Source organism: Apium graveolens, chromosome 10 (assembly GCF_009905375.1).
Source record: "Apium graveolens cultivar Ventura chromosome 10, ASM990537v1, whole genome shotgun sequence".
Classification (NCBI taxonomy): Eukaryota; Viridiplantae; Streptophyta; class Magnoliopsida; order Apiales; family Apiaceae; genus Apium; species Apium graveolens.
The window spans coordinates 241,159,441-241,184,249 of NC_133656.1; the positions used below are offsets into that span (position 1 = coordinate 241,159,441).

The 24,809-nt window shown below is 34.6% G+C and overlaps 2 protein-coding genes and 1 pseudogene across 2 annotated transcripts; 1 reads left to right on the forward strand and 2 right to left on the reverse strand.

Annotated features, from left to right (window-relative positions):
- Positions 1-3,734: 3,734 nt before the first annotated feature.
- On the reverse strand, positions 3,735-4,493 carry LOC141692201 (uncharacterized). Its single transcript, XM_074496934.1, has one exon. The coding sequence runs from the start codon at positions 4,491-4,493 to the stop codon at positions 3,735-3,737; it is 759 nt and encodes a 252-aa protein (XP_074353035.1).
- Positions 4,494-8,672: 4,179 nt separating this feature from the next.
- LOC141692202 (uncharacterized) lies at positions 8,673-19,244 on the reverse strand (annotated as a pseudogene).
- Positions 19,245-19,281: 37 nt separating this feature from the next.
- Positions 19,282-24,200, forward strand: LOC141692203 (cell differentiation protein rcd1-like). The gene is made up of 8 exons (XM_074496935.1): positions 19,282-19,494; positions 20,250-20,321; positions 21,457-21,514; positions 22,298-22,407; positions 22,718-22,822; positions 23,259-23,449; positions 23,659-23,731; positions 24,084-24,200. The coding sequence occupies exons 1-8, from the start codon at positions 19,282-19,284 to the stop codon at positions 24,198-24,200; spliced, it is 939 nt and encodes a 312-aa protein (XP_074353036.1).
- Positions 24,201-24,809: the final 609 nt, after the last annotated feature.

Below are 24,809 nucleotides of genomic sequence, written 5' to 3' on the forward strand. Positions count from 1 at the left end.
ATAGCTATAGCTTTTTAATACATGCAGAGAGAGCTTCGGCTCTTTCTTTTCCTCCGCTTTATTTTGTCTGGTGTATGTCTATTACATGCACAATAACAGCCTTTTATAGGCTTCAAGTTTTCATCCTTACATCACTGCATACCTCATATTTTTTTATCCTTATACATATTAATAACCTTCCCTGTTTTAAGGCTTGATTCTTGATATTTGGTGGCCAGCTTTCTTTGTTTGCTTTGGTCGATAGACTCCAGTATTAAGGTGCATGATTTTCTTTGTGCATGGTTTTGTGTTTTTGACTTCTCTCTGTGCCTACCATATTTTCTGGATGCTAGTCAATGTCTTCATACAATATTCAACATGCTACTGCCAACCTAAATGCCTACCGCTTATTTTAAAATATGGATACACCTATTTGTAGTTATAACAACCACCTTAATTATTTGAGGGTTTGAATTCTAACACTCCCCCTCAAACCCGACTCTGCATTCCGAGCTTCACTTTCATTTTTCCAAACATGTCTGGCTTCAACGGCTTTGTAAAAATATCTGCCAAATTTTCTTCAGTCCTGCAATGCACCAATTCCACCATTTTGTCGTTCACCTGTTCTCGAATAAAATGATATTTTATGTAGATGTGCTTGCTTCGACTGTGGGAAACTGGATTTTTCGCGAGAGAAATAGCAGATTTATTATCCACATAAATAGTAACCGGATCATCCTTGGCAAGATTTAACTCGCCCAATATGTAGCCTAGCCACATAGCTTGACATGCGCATGCTACTGCTGCCATATACTCCGCCTCACATGTTGACAGAGCCACTGTCTGTTACTTCTTTGATGACCATGAAAATATTGCTGAACCGATATGAAAAACATATCCCGAAGTGCTTTTCCCGTCATCCAAGTCACCGCCATAATCACTGTCTGAGTAGCCAACTAATTTTGAATTTTGAGAATGCATGTAAAATAGACCATGATCAAGTGTACCTTTTATGTACCTCAAAATTCTTTTAGCTTCCATGAAATGATCTAGCTTCGGCTTCTCCATGTACCTACAAACCAGTCCAACTGCGTACATAATATCTGGACGAGTGAAAGTTAGGTACCTCAGACTTCCAACCAAACTTTTGAACAATGTCGGATTTACCGACTCCCTTGTTGAATCAATTCTGAGCTTTATACTTGCTTCAGCTGGCGTGCTCACTGGCTTGCATTCTTCCATTCTGAATTTCTTTAAAATTTGTTCCGCATATTTTTCCTGTGACATAAAAATCCCGTCTTTGCTTTGCTTTACCTCGACTCCAAGAAAGTACGACATTTGACCAATATCTGTCATCTCAAATTCATTAGTCATAACTTTCTTAAAATCATCAAACATACCAGGGTTGTTTCCAGTAAAAATCATGTCATCCACGTATAAGCACACGATCATAATATCTCCCCCTGAATTTGTTTTCGTGTAAAGTGCATGCTCGTAGGGACTCTTCACAAAACCATTTTTCTGGAAATATTCATCAACCCTTGTGTTCCATGCTCTCGGAGCTTGCTTTAAACCATACAAGGCTTTCTTCAATTTGTAGACTTTGTTATTCTGGCCTTTCTGAACATATCCTGGTGGTTGCTCAATATAGACTTCTTCTTCAAGATAGCCATTCAGAAATGCAGACTTGACATCCATCTGATAAATCTTCCACTGATTCTGAGCTGCAATTGCTGTAAGCAGTCTTATGGTATCAACTCTTGCAACTGGAGCAAATACCTCGTCATAGTCAATTCCATATCTCTGCTTGTAGCCTTTAGCCACTAGCCTCGCCTTATATTTTTCCACTTCACCATCCTGATTTGTCTTTGTCTTGTAGACCCACTTGACACCAATTGCTTTGTGTCCTTCTGGAAGATCTGTGAGCTCCCAAGTGTCATTCTTCTTGATTGCACCAATTTCTTCATCCATGGCTTTATTCCATTTGCTTTCTTCAGAAGCTTCCTCAAATGTAACTGGATCACACTCAGCCATTAAGCAAAACAATGAATAATCAAAGGTAGTTTGTACCGGACTTGTTGCTTCATATATATTATCCAAACTCCGCATTTTCCTTGGCGTTCCCCCTGAACTGCTGCTTCCTCCAGTCGATGGTGTCGATGCAGGAGTTTGGTGATTTGGACTTTGGGGAGGAGTTGGATCATCATCTTCATCATCCTCAATGTTGGAATCATTACCGTCATCATCATCATCATTAAAGAACAGACCTGCAACTTTTCTTTCTTCGTCGCTCCATTTCCAGTAGTCTGATTCATCGAACTCAACATCTCGAGAAATGATTAATTTCTTCGTGAGGGGATTGTAGAGTCTGTACGCCTTGCTTCTTTTGTCATATCCGGTAAAGATGCACTTCTCGCCTTTATCATCCAGCTTCTTCCTTTTCTGATCTGGAACATGTGCATATGCAATGCACCCAAAAATTCTGAGATGTCCAACAGATGGTTTGCTACCACTCCATGCTTCATTTGGAATTTTGTTTCTGACACTTTTAGTTGGACAACGATTCAACAAATAAACTGCACATAGAACGGCTTCAGCCCAGAAAGTTCTCGGCATATGCTTTGCTTTGACCATGCTCCTTGCCATGTCAAGAATAGTGCGATTCTTTCTTTCTGCAATGCCATTTTGTTGAGGAGTATATGCTGCTGTCAACTGATGATTGATTCCATGTGCTCTGCAGAAGCTTTTAAATAAATTTGAAGTATACTCGCCTCCTCTGTCTGATCGGAGTACCTTCAAATAATGACCACTTTGTTTTCTGCCAAAGCTTTGAACTCCTTGAATTTATCAAGAGCCTCCGCTTTTTCTTTGAGGATATACACCCAACTTTTTCTGCTAAAATCATCAATAAATGTTAGGTAATACCTATTACCTCCAAGTGATGGAATATCAAATGGACCAGCAATATCTGTATGGACAATCTCCAATGGCCTTCTGGCTCTCCATGATTTTCCAACGGGAAAACTTTGTCTGTGTTGCTTCCCCTTAACACATGCTTCACATAAATTTTCTGGTTCATTGATTTCTGGCAAGCCATCCACCATCTTTGTCTTTGACAACAATTTTAAACCAGAAAAACCAAGATGACCATATCTTAAATGTCATAACCACGAGTCATTTTTAATGACCGTCTTCAAACACCTCTGCATCTTCGTCTGTATATCAAGTGTAAACAAACGATTCATTGACATCTCCACATCTGCAATTAATTCTTGATCCCGATTTCTGATGATGAGAGAATTATCCTGCATCTGTATATAATGTCCTTTCTCCACAAGTTGGCCAAGACTGATGATGTTACTTTTTAAAGCAGGTATATGGTAAACATCATTAATAAACTTTTTCTCACCATTCTTCAATACAATCGTAATTGTACCTTTACCTTTGACTGGAATCTTCGATGAATCACCAAACGTAACTTCTCCGCTGATGGTCTCGTCTATCTCCGTAAATAAATCTTTATGGCCCGTCATGTGGTTGCTTGCACCAGAGTCAAGATACCAAACATTTTTCTTGCTCTCCTCGTCACCTTTATAAGTGAGGAACATAGCAGTGCCAATATCTTTGTCTTCTTTTGCTGCTGCAAAATGACTTCTTTCTTCCACTTTCGGTGATCTACATTCATAACTGAAATGGCCAAATTTATTGCAATTATAGCACTGAAATTGAGACTTGTCACCTCGTTGAAATCCTCCTCATCCTCGTCCTCTAAAATTCTGACCACGTCCAGATGGACGATAACCTTCAGTGTTCTGGCTTCTGTTGAAGGACTGTCTTCCACGTCCTTTTCCACCACGGTAGCCACCTCTAAAGCCACCTCTTCCACGACCAGAACTACTACTACTTGAACTTTCACCAATGGACACCTTACTTTGCAACGCCTTTTCTAAATGGCTTGTATCATCATACTGGTTCATCCGCTGCTCATGCGCTTGAAGTGAACCAACTAGCTCATCAATGGAAATTGTGGACAAATCTTTTGACTCCTCGATAGAAGTAACCACGTAATCAAATTTTCTCATCAATGAACGGAGTAATTTTTCCATGACCCGAACATCATCGAGACTTTCTCCATTTCTCTTCATCTCATTTGTCACTGTTTTTAAACGAGTAACATATTCACCAATATTTTCTGAGGCCTTTATTTTAATATTTTCGAACTCGCCACGAAGAACTTGGAGCCGCACCTTTTTTACTTTCTCCACGCATTGGAATGATTTCTGCAAAATCTCCCACGCATCTTTTGCTGTTTTTGTATTTGAAATTTTTTCAAAGGTAGATTCATCAACACCTTGAAAAATTATGTACAACGCCTTTTTGTGCTTTTTACGGGACTCCTTTAACGCCATCTTCTCGGCATTTGGAAGTGCTGCTTCAGCGGTTGCATCTGCGGGCTCGTTAAACCCACTTTCGATAATATCCCAATTGTCGTAGGAACCGAGTAACACCTTCATTTGGATACTTCAATTCCCGTAATTTGTCGCCGTCAACTTCGGAATGTTGGGCTGCACCATATTCGCCATTTTCTTGAACGGAACGCTGGCTCGGATACCAGTTGTTGGAAAACGTAAATGGGCTTACTTTGATTTTTCTACCTCACGACCAGGTGTATATGTGTGTGCTGTGAATAATATGAACAGGTGATGGTAATACAAAACACAAACAAGCTTTATATATATAATAGCTACAGCTTTTTAATACATGCAGAGAGAGCTTCGGCTCTTTCTTTTCCTCCGCTTTATTTTGTCTGGTGTATGTCTATTACATGCACAATAACAGCCTTTTATAGGCTTCAAGTTTTCATCCTTACATCACTGCATACCTCATATTTTTTTATCCTTATACATATTAATAACCTTCCCTATTTTAAGGCTTGATTCTTGATATTTGGTGGCCAGCTTTCTTTATTTGCTTTGGTCGATAGACTCCAGTATTAAGGTGCATGATTTTCTTTGTGCATGGTTTTGTGTTTTTGACTTCTCTCTGCGCCTACCATATTTTCTGGATGCTAGTCAATGTCTTCATACAATATTCAACATGCTACTGCTAACCTAAATGCCTACCGCTTATTTTAATATATGGATACACCTATTTGTAGTTATAACAGCCACCTTAATTATTTGAGGGTTTGAATTCTAACATGTTTATTATGCAGCAGGCTCTGCATAAAATTTTAACACTCATACATACCGGTACAATTGTCTATATGCTCGAAGAAACTATCTGTGTGCTTGGTACTAGACTGAAAACATTGAAAATTGAAGTTAAAATGGCATATATAACAACCAAAAAAATTGCATATTAAACTGTTATAATGCTAAAAATTGCTGCATAAAGTTATTTAATGTATGACATATGTATAATATATTTTACATTATGTTAACATAGGCAAGAAGTTTTTACAGAGCGGGTTTATCACTCTCTTTTGCACTCACACATACACAACCACCTTATATTTCTACCTTTATCATCCAAAAGCGAGTTATTACTCTCACACCACAGGTGCCGCGGGGCTCAAACCCCCTCTGGTGTTGTTTTGCAAACACCCTATTTCTGTCATGAATGAAAATGAGAAGCTCTCAACTGTCTTAGAATATAGCTTGCTTGTCTTATGAAATAAAGTCCTAAACGTGAATTCTCTTTGAAAAAAACTCAACATTCCCTGAACCGAAACGGCAATTGTATAACTGCTTGACACCACACAGTTCATACACTATTGTTCTATTTGGTTGAAGGGAATACAAACAATATATTTGTTAACAAACTTCAATACAAAAGAAAGGTTGTAACTTGTAATTGTAAGAGGGATGAATATTGAAAAAAGACGAGGATGTGCAAATTGTTCATAATGTAACTAGGTAAATATACCGGGCTTCGCGGCTGTTCAGAGAAACTATTTAAAAATAAAAATAAAAAATATTATTTGCAGCAATTTTGATGAAAATTAAGATTTCTAAAACTAAAAGAGTCACTAAAAATAATGTTATAAAAATATAACATACAATTGAAGAGTTGATGAGTGTACCTGAAATTTTAAGGAGTTATACACATTAGAAGTGGTACAATGGTACTTTATATTTTAATTTTATACTTTTTTTTGTCAGATGTTCCAATATGATACTTGATAAATTCTTAAAACATGCCTTCTTTCAATTTAAATCATACATCTTTTTTCCAACTAACATTTCTTTATCCTTTCAAAAAAAATACTACTTATAATAAGATTATGCATACATCATTTATATATATATGTTTACTCTTTCATTGCTCTAAATATAATTTATCAAGCACATATAATTTAACCTATCTAAATAAATGTTGAATAAATTTAGTACCTAAATTACAATAGACATTTTGCATCATCCAAGTGTAATAAGAGAAGTTAGAACTCCATATATAATCCATATGTGCACATTTTTAGAATTAATTTTGTTTTGTAAATAGCAGATATCAACATGATTTTAGACCAAAAAAAAATTGATCATACTTTAATATTAAAATAATAAAAAATGACTGGATCTGAGAATGTGTTTTGCTAAAAAAAATTATTTAATATATAAAAATCTTATATTGAAATTGAGATGACTAATATTACTTCCCAGTTTTTTTTAGCATAAAACAATTAATTTGAAAATTAGTCAGTCATCCATGTAATTCAATTATCTAGAATATATTGGAACAACCATGTACCTCAATAACTTGTGAAATTAAAATGTAGTTATAGATGGGGACTTACATCTCCTCTTTAATGTCCAGGCTACAATTTTATATATACTATCACATTAAATCTTGAAAGAAACTCATAAACATCATAAAAATATACGCTGCATTTCTTTGTCAAAATTACCATCGTCAATGTACACAACCATATCAATAAGCTACTCAAAAACCAATGCACTTAAGGGCTAGATGGATTATTATGAGTACCTACCCGAAAGCAGCATTTCAGACCTAAAAGCTCATACTTTCTGACTTCATCATTTTTTTGAGAAAAGAACTCTACCAACTTGCGATCTCGTTATTTTCCAAAATTCTGGTATCTCATTATCCTTGAGATGCTCAAATGGATAGCAAACATGTTTAAATTTCTCGAACCCAAAATGAAAGTCCTGCAATAAACCATAAACAATTATAATATAGGCGTATGTGTAAGGGGTTAGGGAACGTAAGACATTGCCTTCTTTGTTGCAACATGTACATAATTTGGGATGTTATGCAGATCCGCTAGAAGAGAAGTAGGTAACACAACTCATTTGTTCTCACTGTTATCCAAATTAAAAATCGAACCTTGTTTCATAGTGGGAGCTTTTGCAAAGCAACAAATTATTATCAAAGTAAAAGATAATTAATTATGTAAATTCTTGATTTTTTAAAGATTTGGTCATAGGGAAATGGTTGATAACTTGTAAACACCTATGTACCTAAATTTTAGTCATTAGAGTAATCACTACGCCATAAGTGCACATAGGCAACCCCTACTATACAGTTGCATAAGGCCCAAATGGTGTTACATAAGGTAATATGCAACACCAAGGGGGGGTTGCCAATGTGGAAGTGGTCGTAGACACCTAATGCAACATTTTGTGCAACACTTGAAAGTATTGCATCAGGTGTATTTTGCAACAGTAAATCACCTATTGGCAACAACAGAAAGTGTTGCATTAGACCTGACAGGATAGTACACTTGGTCCTACGTGGAAACTGACACATCAGATGCCATGTCAGCAACAGGGGGTCCCTAGAGCCACATCAGCATGCCACGTCAGCACGCCACGTCAGCTGGGTCTCATCCTGCCACGTCAGCATGTGGGGGCCCACAATGCCACGTAAGCAGTGGGGCCCTTATTCCACGTCATATGTGGGGCCCATATTGTTTATGCAACACCATTTTGATGCATATGGAACACTATTTTCATTCAATTGCATCAGTATATACCACATTATGCAACACCATTTTTTAAATTGCAACAGTATTATAATCAAATGTAATACAGTGAAAAGCAATATGCAACATAGAATATGCAACACTAGAAAACACAAAAATTTGGCCATAATTTGTCTGTTTTTACATGATACCTGCCATAAGTGGCATCCAACAAAAACAACCATATCAGGAATCCAACAAGTTTTAAACATACAAAAAATACTAAAATACATACGCCCAATTCTAAATTTAAAACACAAAAAGTACATCAAATCTTTCTTCAAATGAACAAAGATACCAAAGAACTAAGTCACTAAGAAGTTGCGCCTTGAGTGCCTTGAATAACTATAGTACCGTTTTCCTCTTGATCACTGAAACCGTGGTACATCTTCGAATAAAAACCTTTTAAAAATAGACCCTAAGGCGATGTTGATGCAAGGAAGCTAAATGGAGCTTTAGCCTAGAAAATAAAAATGAATAGAATAACAATAACAAGATTTGGGCCTTAAACTTAATTAATGAAAGCAGTTTGACTTAACAGGTCAATCACTCAATATTATGGTATTAATTGGGGCCTTAAACTTCCCATTATTAATTTACTACTTATTTAACACAACGCAATTAAACCCAACCAATAAAGTCAATAATTTCATTTTTAGAATTTATTACGAGCTATGGGCTATAAAAACATGCATCAAAAAATGTACTTCTACCGAGGAACAGATTGAGCATTTGCCCCAAAAAGACGCAAAACAGATAGTGTACAAAGCGTAAAAGATTTATGATTTATCTGCCAAGAGAGAATAAAACAAAGAGCTAAATACAACCATAAAAGCAACTGGACTCAAAAGGTAAATTTTTTTGGAGTCAATATAGGCCCCGACATTTCCTTTAATCAAAATTACTTGAAACAACTTGCAACTAGACCAAACAAAATTCATTCTAAATTTATATTTAACAAATTGATAATGTGCTATATAGTCTACATAGACATGCATAAAAAATGTACTTCCAGCCAAGGTTACAGAGGAGCATGTCCCCAAAAAGACGAGAAGCAGATGAAGTAAACTTACAATCCAAGGTTGCTTTGAGGATCTGTGAGGCATCCTCTCCTTGACTACTTTTTCCAATCTCAGTGGTGCGAGGGGAACTAAATTAGCAATTTCCTTTAAAGCAACATGCACACGACAAAGAACTTGCTCCTTTTTTGCAAGACCACGTGGCTGCTGTAATAGCCTAAGGAAAGATAAAGGCGGCACAAAATTTCTTACAAGCATATCCAAGCATAGATAGAGGTATTTTCCGCTCACTGCAGCCTATAATGTAGTAAAAGCAAAACTAATCCTTGATAAGAACAAGCAATGATATCAAAGCCCATCACATCTGGACCATAGTTCCACAAGCTCATGCCACTTATCTGAAGGTAACAAACTTTCTTTAACAACCAAAAAACTAAAATCCGAAAAAAAATAATGGAAAAAGAAATGAGCAAAAATATTAATGCACTATTACTTACAGAAGAAAGAAGCATTTTGTGGTGTTCAAAATCTATGTAAGAAACTGCTCCAGACAGGGCTTTCAAACTTGTCTTTTAAATTATAAAACAACATTAGGTAAGCCTTTACAGAAGTAATAAGAGGACATAAAGTTTACACATTTTAGTGCATATACTTTTCAAAAACACTCAACCTACCACAAGCATGGCCACTTCATCTGGTGCTAGGCGTTTAGTATGGTGCGGAATCCCGATCAACTCGTGATAACTGTCAGATTGACCCTGAAAACTTATAAATCACTATTAATCACTATTAATCAACCATAAGATTGATCTTCAAGCTGAGAATCAATGTCAAATGATTAGAATTTATAACATATAAAAATCCATTATCTACTTAAATGTTTGAAACTGCAAACATACCTGTATGAGGATTTTCTCTCCATAGTTCTGCTTAATAATAGACAAGAAGCTCGGCAAATTCCTTGATGCAAGTGAATGCATACAAAATTAGTTTTTAGTTATAGATCGCAAGTAATTATACCTATGAATTACATAAAAGAAGATAAAAAGTACCTGCCCAGTTGCCCTCTTTTGTTTGAGCCCAATAATGAACTCATCATCCAGCAACTTTGGTTATTTGTGCCGACGTCGATGGTAATAGGCAAGCACTGCAAATACAACACAAACATACAGTTTAGAATAAGAATTAATAATAATGTCATAGTATAGATAGGAAGCTTCATGTAACCCAGGTGGCCTTGTTATCTAATTGAATAGAACCATGAAAAGTGGTTAAGGGATTGCACGGATATACTCTACGTTCCCATGTCGCTAGCAGTAACATCCATAACATACCACCACAGTCTGGTAGCCACAATCAAATAATAGACCCTAGAGCTTATATTCAGTGTTTATAAATAACGATTACTGGGATTGATTTTGGTGATCCCATTGCTCATGACCGACTTCGCTTCTATTATATACCCAGTGTTGCACATTTATGCTCCTTCTGTGTTAATTACTTTGTATACTTTTGCTAAGTACTTCATCCTATTCTGTTTTCTTGCTTGCTTCTAAAAATCTGAGGTGCTTAACTCTTCGTTGCTTATTATGCTACATACTAAGCAATAAGTATGAGTGACTATGTACTGCTAACTATATTTTGTTTGGTAAAAAATTAAGTCCTCGTTTATAAGAATATCAAGATCCAATTCAACAGAATGAATAATTGTTCTATGTTTAATTTGTCAGCATAACTCAAGCAAGGGCAAAGCTTATGCACATTTACTTTATAAAGCAATTGAAGAAATAGTTCTAATATCCACTTAAGGACACACACAATTAACTATTTTTCTTAGTGCAAGACCCTCCTATTGTATTCAGTTTTTCATAATGATTGTTATTGGATGAAGAAAAAACTACTTAAAGAATATATTATCTCAGCTCAAAAACTAGTTAAAGAATTTATGGATAACTGGTGTCACTAAAATTTCTGAAGTGTTCGGGTAATACATGCACTAGAAGGAAGAACATGTTACCTTGATCCGTTCATATTCTCTGACTGCGCAGGTTTTAGCTTCCTCTGTTACTCTTACATTTTCTTTCAACTCATCTATTTTGCGAATTCACCACAAAAAATCTTTGATGAAGCAGCTTCAAGCTTTTCAATCCTTACATTCAAGGAGGCCTGTTCGGATAAAAGAGTTTGCACCGTCAACAAAGCATTCGCGCGGTCAGAAAATGCATTGTTAATTGCCAACATCACCCCAAGATAGTCATGAAGCTTATCCTGCAGTATAAGAATAGAGCATCTGTAAATATCTAGCACTTCGAGTGGAACAAGATGCTTGAAAAGATAAAGGATCATGATTAAAGTTAGCAATTCAAGTCTAGGAAAGTACAACAATCCAGTAACTTACCAGATGCTTGACAGTTTGTGCATTCAACTCCCGATAGAGTCTGCTAGCTTTGACAGCAGCAGTAGCTGAAAGAGATATGTCCTAAGTCCAATTATGTATGAGGATTTAGGAATAACTTTTATGTAATATGTTTTGATTTCATTGATATTAATAAAAGGCTTGTTTTTTTTTATTGCGGGCTCTATCTATTTAAGTATTTAAATAAGATATACCACAGTTTAGAGTAAAGCTTTTTATGGATTGTGATGAGATCATAATAATGAGACCTAAAAGATGATAACTCTAAACTTAAATAGTTCCTGGTCCTAGGATTATTAACTGGTAATTAAATAATCCGCAAAGATCGGTACATACTATGCTTGCTTTATTATGAAGGATGTCTATTCTCATAGACATTTGTGTGGTGACACTATAGCTAGTATGTAGGTGCTTATTATAGAATAAGTTCACTGAACATGACTCACACAGCTGAACAACTGATGGAGTTCACTCACGTGTCAGCAGTTGTTCACATAGTGATAGTTGTACAAGTATCCTTAGACTTGAGGTCATCATAGTCATCTTGTGTACACTGAACTATGCTTTGGTTTAGTTCTTAGTCTCAAGGGACAATTATAAGGGCTCTACTGGGTATAGGAATTTGTACACGAAGATAGTGTATGATCAATAAAGGATCTACCCCTTCCAGTATAGGAAGAGAATGTTCAATGCTGATCCACTTATGTTAGTTCAGGAATCTCTGGCCAGAGTGCATGAAATTAGAAAGGAGTTTCTAATTTACATTAAATAGAACTAAGCATAGTGAATGGGAAAGCAAGTGATTAAATAAGATAGGCTTGACACAAGTTCCATGCCTTGTATTTAGTCATGATATTGCAGGGTAGAAGGAATTAATTGTACGGTTTCTACTCACGGAATAGGTTCTTGGTATTCTAAGTAGTGAATTCGTTTTATCCGGATAGTCGCGATATGCTGAGAAGTATCACTCACGATGTAGAATAAATATGATTAATTAATTAATCATATTTAATCAATTAGAGAATTTATAAAAAATAATGATAAAATAGTTTTATTATTATTTATTTCTACTACCGGCTTAATATTGAACCTACAGGGTCACACCATAAAAGAGAATAATTTAATGGTGGAGGAATTAATTAATAATGGCTGATAATTATTTATTTATGAAATAAATAATTAATTGGCAAATTTAATAATTGATTAAATGAGATTTAATTGATTATAAATTAATTAAGAAAAGGTTATTAATATTATTAATTAAGAATTTAATTTTTGGAAATTAAATCAAGTGAGAGAATTATTTCTAAAGAATTTAAAAAAAGGATTAATAATTAAAAGGTGTTTTAATTATTAGTGAGAATAATAAAGGGTTAATAATAATAATAATATTTTATGGGAAAATTTTCAGCTGAAAATTTTGCCTATAAATATACTATTATAAACCCTATTTTTGCCTTAACCAAAAAGATTGACAAAACCCTAATTCTCTCCATCTCCTCCTCCTTCATTACATCATTTTCTTGGTGGATACCGGTGGAGTGCTTCACACTTGAGGAGCAGCTGCTAAGGATCTCCGTTCATCGTTCTTGGATCGCTATTAAAGACCTCCATCTTTCCATTAACGTAAAGCTTCTTAAGGTAAACATATTGAACTACGAATTAAATATTATATTTTCGCATGGATCCTGCGGAGGGTTTCGGTTCTTTTTAAGATTAAATTTACGTTTTCGCTGCGTTTATGTGCTAAAAACCCTTCAGTAGCCATATTTTTCATGTCTGCAGATCTCACCCTTTGAGAGTTGAACATTGCCTCATCCGCCTCAAACTTCGTTAGCTTGACAAAAGCCAACCCCAGTTGCCCCATCGTCTCCCCAATTTATTGCTGAGCTTTAATTTCATGTCAATAGCATACTTCCCATTTCATTATACATATTATTAGTACCTAAATCAACTACATGACAGTAATAAATATTACAAATTTACATATAACACCGAGGCAAATATCGATATTTCCTTTATTGTATGGAGCTAGGAAATTGATTAACATACATTTAAGCTCAATCAAGTCTGAGATCTCGCAACTCAAAATGGTCTCGCTAGATCAGCATTATCAGACAAATATCAATACATATTTGAATCGAGAAACATTACTAATTATATAAACCGACAAACATAGCACTCAAAATTTATAATTTACATCAAAAGAGTTCAATAGACCTGCTGAGAAGCATTACCAATCTGATTCTCGAAATCCTGCAACTTACCCTTCCTCTCCAAAAATTCCTTATCTTCCTCCACAACCGGTGGCTTAACCGCACCCCAATCATTCGTAACCGACTGCTTCAACTCCTTAAAAATCCTCAACAAATCCCTCCCTCCTTTCGCAGGCAACGCAACCTCATTCACATCCAATGCACTCCCTTGCAAACTCTCCCTCCCAAACAACTACCAAGGCAACTTCACCGCCCCATCCAACATTCTCGACGCCACATCGCCACATCCGTGGTCCTCACCAACGGCAACTTCCCTTTCGACACGTCTTGCTCCTTCTGAGGATCCGAAACCGTGATTCGCACACACTTCGCTCCGGAATGTGAAGTCGAAGTTGCGAACAAATCATGACCGTTGACTCCACTTCCTCCGTTGATATCTTCTCCATCGAACGATCAAAAAATTGCTTCAGCATACGAAGGCGGTTCAAGAAACGTGTTGTACGGATTAGGTTGTTGATTTCTCGATTATTTCTACACATCTCGGATCGAGATGTGTAGGAGAATATAATAAGAAGGTGAGCGGAGGAGAGGATGGTGGAGGTGAGAAGGGGTGTGAAGATCTGAGTGAAGAAAGGGGTTGAAAGACGAGGCGGCGACTGCTAATGATTTATGTTTGTTAGGGTTTTATATAAAAATGATAAATTTTTAGGGCTTGTCTGTTAACGGGCTGGGCCTTGACTTAATTAAGTCTTTACAATCATAATTTCTTAATTATTTTGATAAATATCTTGTTGCTTTTCTGTAAATTATTTAAATATTATTTTAATTTTTGAGTATCAGCTCAGATTTAGAGAGAAAGAGTGAATTTTTGTTAAGGGGGGAAATAGCCACCCAATTTTTTGGCCTGGGAAAGTGTGCAGATTTGTGTCTCAACATCATTTAATTATTTTTTTAGTTTTTTATTAAATATTTACAATTTTAAATATTATAAGAAAATTGTATAACTAATGTAAAATATATGTCAAAATAACACGACAATGATAAAATTAATCGGAACAATTATTTGTATAATTGAATTATCGAACAAGAATTTAAAAAAAAATAGAAATCATTCGGGACAAGATTCTACATGGAACCCGTGTTGACCGTAATTTGACTATTATAAAAACACACGATATAAAATCTATTTTTTTTAAAAAAAATTACACAGCTTAAAAATTAGTAGGTAATATCATCCGTACGGTTGGATCGTTGAACAAGAATTTTAAAAAAAATAGAATCACCACTCGGGACAAGACTTGGTTATAGGAACTCGTGTTGACCGTAATTTGACTATTATAAAAACACACGCTATAAAATCTAAATTTTTAAAAAAAATTACACATTTTTAAAATAAGTAGGTAATATCATCCGTACGGTTGGATCGTTGAACAAGAATTTTAAAAATATAGAATAATCACTCGGGACAATACTAGGTAACAGCAACCCGTGTTGACCGTAATTTGACTATTAAAAAAGCACGTGATATAAAATCTAAATTTTTTTAAAAAAAATTAAACATCTCTAAAATTAGAAGGTAACATCATCTGTACATTTGGATCGTTGAACAAGAATTTTAAGAAAATAGAATCACCACTCGGGACAAGTCTTGGTTATAGGAACCCGTGTTGACCGTAATTTGACTATTATAAAAACATACGATATAAATTTAATTTTTTAAAAAAACATTTAGACATCTCTAAAATTAGTAGGTCTCATCATCCGTACGGTTGGATCGTTGAACAAAAATTTTAAAAAATTAGAATCACCACCCGGAACAAGACTACGTAATGTGAACCCGTGTGCACCGGGGTTTGACTATTAAAAAAGCACGTGATATAAAATTTATTTTTTTTAAAAAAAATTACACATCTCTAAAACTAGTAGGAAATAAAATTTGTACGGTTGGATCAATTAAAAATTATTTAAAAAAAATTATAACATGAATATAACAAATAAATTTTAAGAATAGTACAATAACTAACGCAACACTAAATAACCTACTGCAACACCAGAAAGCAAATGCAACTCCTGAAGTGCCACGTCAGCAAGTGGGCCCCACTATGTGCCACGTCAGTATGCCACATCAGCAATTTGGGCCCCCATTAGGGTCCCACTAATCCCATGTCAGCATGCTGCCGTGGCATGCCACGTCAGCGTTCCACGTCACCAATGGGCCCCATATGTGGGGTCCCAAAATGCTGACGTGGCATGACACGTCAACATGCCACGTTAGCACCCGTGGGTCCCCAGCACGCCACCTCAGATTTATTTTCCATGTCAGCATTTATTAAATAAAAAAAATATCTAATGCAACGCTATGACCTCTACTGTTACACGCTGCGCAACACTAACAGTTATTAGCAATGGTAGCTTCAATGTAATGCAACGCTTTCACCACTATGTTATAATAAACAGAAAATTTTATAGATAATGCAACGCTTTTTGTGCAACGCTGGATAAAAACCGTTGCCTATGCGCACTTATGGCGTAGTGAATGTTCATGACCGATAAGATGATGATGCCTAAAACTTTTTTACCTATGGGAGGATTAGCTAAGAATGCGATCGCTATCCAACCTGAAGCTTGATAAATAGACCCTACTTTGATAATCACTTTGTACTTTACATATTTTGTAACTCTGATCCAAGATATAAATCAATCGCCTGGTTCCTAGCGTGCAAAAGACTCAGAAAAGCTCATCTTAGTTAATATTATGTACATGCCTTCAGGAGAATATATTGTAAAGGCTAAAATCTAAATTACATGAAAAGAGAAGATGAAAGGAGAAAAAATACGACAAATATAAAAGTAATAGGAAGAAATAAAGGGAGAAATCATTGATCCTTGAGATGGATGGCATGAGAGATATGTTCACCTCCACTTGAAACTCAAAAAAGCTCATCGTCCATTAATGTTGTAGATCCATGAGAGCACACCATACACAAGAGATAACAATCCAAAAAAATAAAGATTATGATACGATAATTGGTGGAATAATATCAAAAATTGCACATGAACTACAACTTTAAGTCTCTCGTTCATTAATGTTTATAACGGGTTTTTGAAAAGTAAAAAAGGCACTGAAGTGGAATATCGAGGACAGATCCTTCCCCGCTATGCAAGCACTTTAAATACCTGTTAATAAACCAGGTAAAATTGAATTCTTGATTTAGTAGTTGTACAATCACTCTTAGGATTGAGGAAAGGGAGTGAACATAGTGAGAGGCTGAGTTGCTCTCAGGCAAAAGGAGATGAAAAGAGTGAAAATATGCAAGGTATTTCTTCCAGCTTGGCGAAAGTGAGTGAGTGGAGTCCCGCCTTAGTAGGTGAAGGTGAGGGTGTGAGGGTGGGAAGCCAAGGGGAGCCCTTGATGTAAGAAAAGAGAGATTATGAGAGAAAAGTAGTTACAGAAGAATGGGAAGATCCCATTGTTAGTGAGTTAAGGGATGTCAATGAGGCTGAAAAGAAATAGCTATTTCAGCAAGATTATCAAGCTGTCTTAGACTCTGTTTCTTTTAAAGCTGAGGCATTTACTCACCATGTTCCAGCTTATGAAGTTCTAGCTGAACAGGACAATGTGGCTTCTGAGAGAATTATCAACTTGGTGCACACAACTGCTTCTATGCAAAGGGCCAAGGATGCAATCACTACCATGCCCTTCACAGCTGGTGATGAATTTGACTATCCAGCTGGTGGTTCTGAGGAGTTTGGGGATGAAGATGATGATGAAGAAGATTTCATGCACACAGGGGGAGAAGTAGGGGGAGAAGCAGGCCATAGCTCAACTACAAACACTCCATCTTGCATGTTTAGCAAAGACTGTGATGAGCACCATTTCAAATCAACTCTCTTTCACATTATTCAACAAACTCAGACAGCTCTTCAAGCCACTACAAATTCCAACACCAAGAGACTTCTTCATTTACTTTATTTTCTTCTATTTTCATTAGTAATTTACTGAAATGTCCCCACTTCCGTTAAAGTTAACGGTTATCTTGGATGGAAAGTCATTAACGGGGTGCAAATAGAAGAGAAATTAATTTTATGGGGTGCAAGTTGACAGAGAAAATAATGTAGACTGAAATCGCAAAAATAAAAATAAAAGTGGATTATGAACTGCCAATTACTAAAATAAAAAGAATTTATTATTGAATAACACACAAGTCAAAGATTTTTAAAATTGAAATCCATATTAAATATGTCGATCCATTTATATCAATATATTTGATAAAAAGTAATATTGTAAATTAATGATAAAAAGTAATATTCTAAAATTCTCGATTAGACCCATCAATCCACCATTAATCCTATACAAAGTACTACACTAATTGATTTTTGAAATATTTGAATAGAATCCTCACATAATGTGTTGGATTCATCAAATTTTGATTGGAAACTCTGGTTCGAATCTGCGAATTTATTAAACATGTTAGTATAGTTCAAAATTTATATCCGTTAAATCTAATTTTTTTACGGTTGTTTCCAAAATTATTGTAACTATTGATAGCTGAAATTAACTGGAATAAATTTATCTTTTACATAAATTTGAAGGCAAAATAATAGATTCCATTTATGTCATGAAATACAATCAAAATGTCATTGAAATCGCACTTTTATATATTTTGAAAAATTAACGTAAATATTATCATTAACGACTTTACTTCCATAGGTGATTAAGAACATTATAATTTATTAATTACTTTGTTTGAATAAATAATAATTACTACAATTTTTAAATTTTTTCCATATATTAGTATTACTTGGAGATCTTGAATTAGAAATTCTCATTAAAATCTGCAAATTTTTAAAACAACATATCATTTAGGTTTCAAATTTTAAAAAAACTTCATTTTTTAAATATTTATACCATGTATAAACTTTATAGCCGTTTCTAAAGTTATTAATTGATTGTTAGAAGTTGGTTGGAATAAATTTGATTTTAACGTTAAATTAACTGCAAAATACTGGAGTTTATTTAAGTCACGAATACGATCAAATATCATTACGTATCTTGAAATATATGTCTATTGAAATTATATTATTACCATCATGTACGATTTAACTTATATAAGTTATTTAAAAAATCATATTTTCCAATTATTGTTTATTAATTACCCTGCTGGTACAAACAACAATTGGTATAAATTTATACATGTATAAGATTGCTCCTAGATTTTAAAATTTTTGTGCAACCTTATTTATATAGCATAACAATTTTCTTTTCCCAAATTACCCCAAATTATTTGATGCAAAACATGAAAAATCTTACAAATATTTAATCACAAATTTACAGGTAAAAGGTAGGGATGAGGTATGTAAAGTGTGGGTTTAGGCCCAATACCATGAACCGCTACCGTCCCCTAGAAATTGTTTTTCCTGTGACCACGTGTAATAAAAGAATTGGTCAGTTTCCAAATAACTGCAAAAAGGATACGTCCAGCACCCAATCCTAGGTACACAGCAGTGACTCTAGCAAAATGAAAAATCTTATAAATACCGAAAAAAATATTCATTCCTACAGCCTCCAATATATTGCCGCATCTTTAGTTCAGTGTTCTTTTCCTACACAACATAACAGCAGCAGCCATCTTGTTCAGTTCATATCTAGGGTTTTTGTCTGAAACAATGTTGAATCTCCCTGACTCTCTTTATCCTGATCCGATACAAGGTGACAACAGTGTTATGTCGAATGGTGGTGCACCTGCTAACAACAATGGTCCCTGTGATGGTGCTAGCAAAGCTATTGATTGGCCTTCTGCTAGTGTAGAGGACTTGGTTGTGTTGCTTCAAGAACCTGAGCATCGCGAAAAGGCCATTTCATCTCTTACTCAGATTAAGGTCCATCATTTTTCTTCATTTATGAAGATTTTTGTTTGTTTTATGTACATTTTTGTTTGTTTGTGTATGTTGTTAGGTGGAAATAAATTGATCTGTAATTGTAAATTCATAAATGATGTTTTTAATACATGATTGGATGCATTTTTTGTGTTTAAGCTTGTTTAAGAAATGATTGATGATTAATTATGATTAGAGTTATCTTTTATATTTGTGTGTCTTGATTAGAAGTAATTGATAATAGATCTGAGTTTTTAAAGAGTTTAAATTATGCATTCATATGTTGAAATACAAGTTAAATTGTGGCATTGTCATGATTTTATGATGTCTATGCTGGTCATTTCATTTTCATAAAGTCTGGTTTAATCGACCACGGATTATGTAAACCAGATATACTCATTCGTTTGATTTCATTCTTTACGTGGTTTATACACAAACATAGATCGATATTTATTTGTAATCAGTCTGATTTATGAAAGTATCTCTTCAATCGGAATGTGCAAATATATATCTTTGTATGCACGAAATGTCACTTTTAGGTGGATTCTTTTGATATTTTGTAGTTTTACATTTTATTTAGAACAATAAGTATGTGCAGAGAAATGATGATCTTGACTCGCCTAAATGACTGTATAGTATCATTTAAGTTTGCTTGTTAGAAGTTTAAAGTGCAGAGTCAAATTACTTACACTCTATGTTCTAATGTCTATTGGGTGATATAGTATATTTCATTTCTAACATGTGATTTATCAATACAGAAACAGGGAAGAATTCAAGATTTGGCCCTCCACATTTGGCGGTCAATCAGTACGGTTTTCTTACTCCTATCGGTATGCACAATGACTTGGGTCTACCAAATGCTTTGCATTGATCAAACTAAATGTATTTGTTTTAATATTTGCTTAAGTTTATATCATGTCGTGAATTCTTTTTATTAACTTCTAATTTTGGTTAACATTAACAATAAAAGTTCCCTGTTTTGATTTGAGTTTCTTCCTCAGATCTTAGTACTGAAGTGGACTACTAAACCAAAATGGCAGTATCTAGGTTACATTGTTATATTTGATCTTCTCAAGTCCGGAGTCCCCCAGTTATATAGTATTTAATCAATATTTCGTGATTAATGATCCTTATTCTTTCTTGTCTTTTGAAATGATTATACTTGTTTGTGAATCCCTTGATCCTTGTGTCCGATACTATGACATGCACATCCCCTCATCGGATAGAGGATTCTTCCTGAATCCTAATTTTGATTCTTTCACCACAATTTGTAATCAAAATTTCTGTTAACCTCCTACTTTCCTAAAATTAAGTATCAGTTTTTGTTAGTAAATACAAACGTATTATGCTGGTTTTCATTTTTGCATAAATTAAAATATTTTACCTGTATTTTATGTTTTAGATCAATAAATTATGCATTTGATTAAATTTGCTTATAGTTTGTGGTTTTTTTAACAAGATTGAATATCTGTAACATGAAATCTAGAGAAAATCTATATTTCTATATGTAGTGTCCCCCGCACCCGAATTCCCATATTATTATATTTATTTATTAGATTTTTGTCCACGCACCCAGCACTTCTGCACCCGTATCCTTGCTTGTCAGTTGCCGAAGAAATCTTTCATTGAACTAATGAGAAGATTTGCGGAGATCTCAAATATTTTGGAAATTTGAAATTTTGAAACCCAAAAATCTGGAAAATAGGCATTGTAAAGAAGTTCTGCAACTTTTATGTCACACGTCTTAGAGAAGTCCTACCCTTAAGATCAAGTTGCATCACATCTCAATCAGAACTTGATACAATTTATGAAATCCGCACATGATGGTCATTGGAATCATTTAAATGATTTACTACTTTGTTTGACAAGCTCAGCCTTGTGGTTTGTATTGGCTATTCTATCTATTCAAATGAGAATGTTGTGTTTTACAGTTGGTGACTAATGGAATTATCTTCTTTATTGCAGGAAGTATTATCTATATACAAGTCGTTAACACCTGAGAAACTTACTATGAAAGATTCAAGTAAAGTTTGTGATGTACTTGTTTTGTTTGAGGTCATTTCCGCTCCTTTAATTTCCTTTTCTAGTGGTATTAACTTTGTAATGTATTTGCTTTATATGTTCGATTTTCTAATTTTCAAACTTTTTTCTTATCAAATTTATTTTTACTTATCAAATTTATTATCTATATACATCAAATTTATTTTTACTTATGCAGGAGCCATAGCTGGTACTCTATGAACTTAAAAATTATATATGCAACTCTAATATCAAAGTGTATTTTCTATTGAATGCAGTGTTTGGCCACTCACCCTCAAACGAAGATGCAGTTCCTTAATGGTATTTTTCTAAACTTTCTGAAAGCTATGTGACTGGTTTCTGTTAATGTATTCAGTATTTACATTAGTCTTCTTCAACATAGTTGGATGTATCCATAGTTATAGCTTCTTCTCACCAAATGATATAAGCTAATTTCATTCTATAACTTTTGCTGATTTCTTGCTGTCTGATATTGCTACTTAAAGACTACACATGATATTGTCGAACTTGACGTGTTTTGATATATAAATGCATTCACTTTATATTTCAAGCTGGTATGATTTGTTTATGTGAACACCAAAGAAACAGGACACTGAGGTAAAATCAGGGATTCAGTTGAAATTACAAGTTTGTTACATATATTCTGGGATGAGGATTTTGCAAACTTATTCAAATATTGTTATTAACTGATTTGAATAGGATAATTAAGGAGCTAGATAAGGTTAATCGTAGACAGACTTGTATTAACTTACTTTTGTCCTTGCAGTTCAGATACATTGTTACCTGTACCCTTTCTTGGAGACTGAAGAAACGAGCAAGCCATTCCAGTACCTAAGGCTAATGAGCTTGGGAGTCATTGGTGGTCTTCTGAAGGAGGTACAATTCCACTCTAAATCAATACATGATACCTTCAATTTTTTATACTTTAAGCCATTTGAATTATTAAAACAGCTAAGCACCAGTAACCTTGCATGGAAGTATTTTCTCATTGCTAGTTGCTACCTGCCCTTTCAAGTTTCAGCTCTGAATTGAATGCAATCTTGAGATGAATTAGCTTAATCAGAACCATAGTTCAAGAAAATGTCCATTATTTCTTACCAGATTGCATATCAATTTGCTTTAATATGATCTGATATACCTATAAGGTTCTACTCCAAATATCATCTGAATCTTCTCTATTATGCAGGTTGGCGACCCTTCGACAAAGGTTGCTGTTCACTGTTTGCTTGAATCAGGACTCTTCCCTTTGTGTCTAAAATCCATAGAATATGGAAACGAACTTTCACAATCAGTAAGTGTCCATTAAAATTTGAACTCAACATTCTTTTGCTTCTAAGCATTTTTTACTGCAATATATCACCTTACATGTAAGACAGTACAGAGTATGTAATCTGGTTACTAAAAATTTCAAATTAATCTCCCTTTCTAGTGTTTCTGCTAGATGTTTATTGAAAAAGGGATTTTTAGTTAATACTCCATGTTTCGTATTAATACATATCAAGTCGACTTGATGAACATCTAATATTTTGGTGTTGATGAACATTAGTACCCAGCCATATATAAATCATAAGGTTTATATTGCATGGCATAGACTTGATCGTCCTAGTAAGAACCTGAGCAAATAATTTTGAAACAATTCCGGTACACCATCAAAATATAAATAGATCGACACCCATAGTTAATTGGCTCTTTAAACTCACTCTGAACACTTGTATATGGCTATACAGACTGCATCTTGGATAATGTCAAGAATAATGATGCAAGAGCAGGGACTACAGTATTGCTGTGAGCCTGCAAACCGGTTGTGTGTAATCATGAAGGTTTTTAATGACGTAATTGAAAAGATGCAGGATGAACCGTCTACTACAGTTTTGAAGAATATTATTCAATGTTATGTCATACTGTCCGATGATCCAAGGTTAGCCAGCAACCTTTGTAAGCATATCTTCCAAGCTGTTGTGTGTTTCTATTGTTATATCGTTCCTATACTTATTGTATTATTGATTTAGAACTTGTGTAAAAAATGTCTCTGACCAAGCACCGGATAGCTTGAGAGTGGTTTTATGTCCCTTGGGGCGGTCTGGTTGTTGTACTTAACAAACATAATTTGATGTGATTCGAATGCAGCAGGGGTTGTCTCCTCCTGAGAAGCTTCATTCCGCCAATACTGACGACTGCCCCATATATTGAAGCCCTTCGTGTAAGTCCATCCAGATGATCTCTTATATACATGTAAAAATGTGGACTCTATTCTGGCACAAAACAACATATTTCACTACCAAAATCCAAGTTTATAAAAAAAAGTATCTATATTACGCATAAATACTGGAGGCACACAGTATTTGCAATTGTGTATGCCTCAACAACTTCTATGGGCATCTCTAGTTGCACAACAAAACCGACATCAATACTTCTAGATACACGACTCCTCGTTTTGAATATTACATAATTTTTTACATGAGTTTTTGTCCCGAGGACAGAGTCACAAGTACACACACTGATATATCTTAAATGTTCTTATCTAATATCTAATTTTCTAAAATATTATGCAGGCACGCCCTATAACCTTAAAAAATTTACAAGATTTGTTTCGAAAGCTATCGATGGGATGCGGGCCAAATGCAGAAGCGGTTGGTGATGTTACAGGTTCCTCACATCTTGATCGCTAGCTGATATTTGCTAGCTCTTTCCTTCCCTTATACAAGGGAAATTAAGAATTCTCTCATAGATCTCAGAAACCTTTTAATTTTAGCTATGATGTTAACAATATTTTTTGTAGAACAATTATATCTCCAAGTTGCAAAATAATACATGATAAACAATCATTAAATGCCCCTATCCAGCTGATTCATGTGGTTAGCTGATGATATTTTGGTGTTTAGTTTTCTCCTTTTACCCATTTCTTTTTATTTGCTACAGTCATCTTCTTGAATTACAGGCATGAACTCATCGAGTGTCACTATTATCAACGCTCTCTCTGAAATCTGATGATTGAGATCATGAAAAAATATTGTTATGTTCAAAGATTAAAAAGAATAGATAAAGTACATAAAATATTATTACCATTAAACCATCTATTAACATAAACAATATGTTGAGATTTTCTAAACTAAAACCATCTATTGAGGACTTGAGATGTCAAGAAACAAAAATTCGTTTATTTGCATCAAACTTTCGGTCTCAAGCATGTAAAATAGCAGTTACATTTGAGACATCAAGACCTATGCATCTTTTTCTAGCTATCTCTGTCTTCTATTTTTCCAGTTTGCGCAAATACA

Bases quoted from the DNA above. Each gene is read 5' to 3' on its own strand.
- LOC141692201 (XM_074496934.1), bottom strand. From the start codon at position 4,493: ATGAAGGTGTTACTCGGTTCCTACGACAATTGGGATATTATCGAAAGT.
- LOC141692203 (XM_074496935.1), top strand. From the start codon at position 19,282: ATGTTGAATCTCCCTGACTCTCTTTATCCTGATCCGATACAAGGTGAC. The intron at 19,495-20,249 runs GTCCATCATTTT...TTATCAATACAG, and splicing joins CATCTCTTACTCAGATTAAG to AAACAGGGAAGAATTCAAGA. The intron at 20,322-21,456 runs GTATGCACAATG...TCTTTATTGCAG, and splicing joins CGGTTTTCTTACTCCTATCG to GAAGTATTATCTATATACAA.